The sequence below is a fragment of the Seriola lalandi genome, unplaced genomic scaffold, assembly GCF_002814215.2.
Source record: "Seriola lalandi dorsalis isolate HSWRI2012SDOR001 ecotype SW California unplaced genomic scaffold, Sedor1 jcf7180002054850, whole genome shotgun sequence".
Taxonomy (NCBI): Eukaryota; Metazoa; Chordata; class Actinopteri; order Carangiformes; family Carangidae; genus Seriola; species Seriola lalandi.
In genome coordinates this window covers 3,145,751-3,146,585 of record NW_019525403.1, presented here as the reverse complement: position 1 = coordinate 3,146,585, position 835 = coordinate 3,145,751, and the positions used below count along the sequence as shown (strand labels likewise).

General features: G+C 48.5%; 1 protein-coding gene across 1 annotated transcript; it reads right to left on the bottom strand.

The window, feature by feature from the left end:
* Positions 1-26: 26 nt before the first annotated feature.
* On the bottom strand, positions 27-764 carry LOC147817916 (uncharacterized; the record flags this gene model as incomplete). Its single annotated transcript, XM_087179489.1, has 1 exon — positions 27-764. A coding segment is annotated over exon 1 (738 nt), but the record flags the coding sequence as incomplete, so codon positions are not given.
* Positions 765-835: the final 71 nt, after the last annotated feature.

Here is an 835-nt window from a genome sequence, read left to right as displayed (position 1 = left end):
TCTCCATGTCCCCCCTCTCCTCCAACCTCCTGTCCATCCTCGACTCCATCCTCTCCCTCCGTCACTCTCCACTCCTCACACTCTCTCGCATAGTGCCCCGTTGTTCCACACTTGAAGCATTTAAACTCCGGGCACTCTCTGAAGATATGACCCGGTTTTATACAAAGTCTGCACACACGTACCTGCCGGTCATGGATCACTCTGAAATACTCCGTGCCGCTCAACGTCACAAACTTTGTGGAGTACGGGAGCGATTGTACCTCCTTCGTGAACCTAACTTTCAAAAACCTCGTCCCGTCCACAATTTGCGTCCCCGGCCACACACGTCTTTTAATCGCTGATACTGGCTTTACTCCCCACTCCTCCAATTTCGCTAAAATGTTCTTGTCTTCCAGATACACCGGTAGATTTATGAAGGAAACCACCATTTCATTATTAATGATGTCTCTAGCATGTACCAGTGCTCCTTTCATCCTGATACCGTCCATCACTTTCATCTTCACTGTTTCGCTCTTCAACGTAATCTCAAAAATGCGCTCACTTCTTACCCTGCATCCGATCACTTCTACACACTCCTTCTTTATTGCTTTCAATAAGTCCATCATGGATACCGCTTCCGTACCCTCCACCCCCCCACAATGTTTGGTCTTTTCTCCACTTTTCCCCTTATCCTTCTCTTCTCCTTTGTTCTTCTCACTTTCTCCGCCCTCCATGTGCTCTCCTTTCTCCCAGGTAGTGTGTTTGCCGTCCATCCCCCGCTCCATTCCTTTGTCTGTGTCAAGGATTTGCGAGGTAAGTTGGACCCAAATGCAGTCAACTCTTGCAAAACGGTGCA